Here is a 2,297-nt window from a genome sequence, read left to right as displayed (position 1 = left end):
AGAAACACAATCCACCACCTCTGGTTTTCCCCGTTAACTCTAGGTTTCAGTGAAGCACAGTGCAGCAGAGTTTGAAAAGTCCTTGTTGGTGTGGGTGAGGAGAAGAAGTTAATCCGTTTTGTTAGGAAAGGAACGGACATTGTAGAAACACAATCCACCACCTCTGGTTTTCCCCGTTAACTCTAGGTTTCAGTGAAGCACAGTGCAGCAGAGTTTGAAAAGTCCTTGTTGGTGCGGGTGAGGAGAAGAAGTTAATCCGTTTTGTTAGGAAAGGAACGGACAATCATGAGATGAATGCTTGGGAGCACAGTTCGAAAGCTGCGCGCGTGGAGCTTAACCAGCGCGCGTCCCTCTTCTGCGTCTGTACACGCGTTTGAACAACACAGGTGTACCTCCGACTAGAATGTTCAACAAAACGTCCGAATAATCAAACACCGGAAAAATATTGTCTGGAATGTGATGCTTAATGTTAAGGAGTTCGTCTCTGGTAAAACTTATGAAAAATGACAAAACACAGAACAAACAAACAAAAACATCAGAAGAATTGCGGCGCCATCTTGTTCTAACAGGTGTTCATCACTAATGCTCAATAAACAATTAATCACTTAATTAACTTTAACACTGCTTAAGTAGAGTGGGACATTGGGACATTACCGAGCAGTGTTAGGTGTAGGTTATGAATGTGTAAATAGCTGTTACATGAGCATGCATTAAATGTATGAGCTATGACTCTATACAGTAAAAATTACTTTCACAATGATGTATATTTTCTGGTGCCATTTTACATTGTCAAGCCTTTTAAAACTCATTTCACACAAAGAACACAAATATAGACTCACATCTGCATGAATTGCTGTTTGACGTCAAAAGATTTTTTATTACACTGATCACACGAAGTTGCCTTCATCCAGAGTGACGCAGTAAGCAATCTGAAACTGCTAAACCTCTTGCCCCACTGAGGAACACTACAGTTTCTTTCCAGAATGAGTTTGCAAATGACGATTTAGATCTCTTTGATACATGAAACTCTTCTCACACTGAAGACATGTAAAAGGCTTCTCTCCCGTGTGAATTCTCATGTGAACCCCAAGGAATGTTTTGTTTGTGCAAGTCTTTCCACAGTGATGGCACATAAAAGGCTTCTCTCCGATGTGAATTTTTACATGATTCTTGAGAAGTTTCCTGTCTGTGAAGCTCATTCCACACTGATGACATAAAAAACAGTTCTCTCTCAAGTGAACCCTCACGTGGTTATAAAGGGATATTTTAGATCTGAAACTCTTTCCACACTGATCACAGGTGAAGGACTTCTCTCCAGTGTGAGTTCTCATGTGGGCATTAAGGGTTGGTTTGTGTGTAAAACTCTGTCCACACTGAGGGCAGGTACAAGGCCTCTCTCCAGTGTGAGTTCTCATGTGGCTTTTAAGGCTTCCTTTTTGAATGAAACTTTTTCCACATTCTTGGCAGGTGTAGAGGTTCTCTCTAGTGTGAATTCTCATGTGAACTTTAAGGTTTCCTTTTCGGATGAAACTTATTCCACACAGTTTGCAGGTGTAAGGCTTCGCTCCAGAGTGAATTCTCATGTGAGCATTAAGGGTTGGCTTATGTGTAAAACTCTGTTCACACTGAAGGCATTTGAAGGGCTTCTCTCCACTGAGTTCTCATGTGGCTCCCAAGGCTTCCTTTTTGAATGAAACTTTTACCACACTGTTGGCAGGTGTAAGGCTTCTCTCCAGTGTGAGTTCCAATGTGACCTGCAAGGCTTTCTTGTTGATCAAAACTCTTTCCACACTGAAACGGGTGAAATAATTTCTAGGTGTCTTTGAGCAATTAAAAGATTTTTCAACAGTTATGAAATCATTATATTTCTCATACTGATATTTCTCTTCCATTTCATTCAATTCTTGACTCTCTTCTTTCAGCGCCATCAGGTCTAAGGTGAAAAAAGACAAACACAGATTAGTGGCACTTTAATGGCTTAAAGCAACAGACATCAAAACCAAGATAAAACATTTTCCAACAAAACTGGGATATTATAGACCAGTCACTCCTGGTCTTAGGGACCCACCGCTCCGCTCATTTTATGTCTCCATTTTGACACCTGATTCAGATCACCAGCTCATTAGGTGAGAGCTCCATGAACTCAGCTGAGTGTGTCAGATAAGGGAGACATTCAAAATGTGCAGAGCAGTGGGTCCCCAGGACCAGCATTGAAAATCACTGAGCTGGTTTAATGCATGAATTCTTGATAAAATGCAGTTATATTATGGGCTGTTGGCATTAATTGTGCTCGTGAT

General features: G+C 41.0%; 1 protein-coding gene across 1 annotated transcript in view; it reads right to left on the bottom strand.

Annotated features, from left to right (window-relative positions):
* Positions 1 to 857: 857 nt before the first annotated feature.
* LOC107739815 (gastrula zinc finger protein XlCGF8.2DB-like) overlaps positions 858 to 2,297 on the bottom strand; it is a 5,919-nt gene continuing 4,479 nt past the window's right edge. Inside the window, exon 3 of the mRNA XM_016552025.1 lies at positions 858 to 1,504. Within this exon, the coding sequence (XP_016407511.1) occupies positions 966 to 1,504 (539 nt within the window). The 3' untranslated portion in view covers positions 858 to 965. The remainder of the gene's footprint in view (positions 1,505 to 2,297) is intronic.

The sequence above is a fragment of the Sinocyclocheilus rhinocerous genome, unplaced genomic scaffold (genome assembly GCF_001515625.1).
Source record: "Sinocyclocheilus rhinocerous isolate Xijiao unplaced genomic scaffold, SAMN03320098_v1.1 scaffold2899, whole genome shotgun sequence".
NCBI lineage: Eukaryota > Metazoa > Chordata > Actinopteri > Cypriniformes > Cyprinidae > Sinocyclocheilus > Sinocyclocheilus rhinocerous.
The sequence above is the reverse complement of the archived record's forward strand: the minus strand, read 5'-3'. Positions and strand labels throughout refer to the sequence as shown.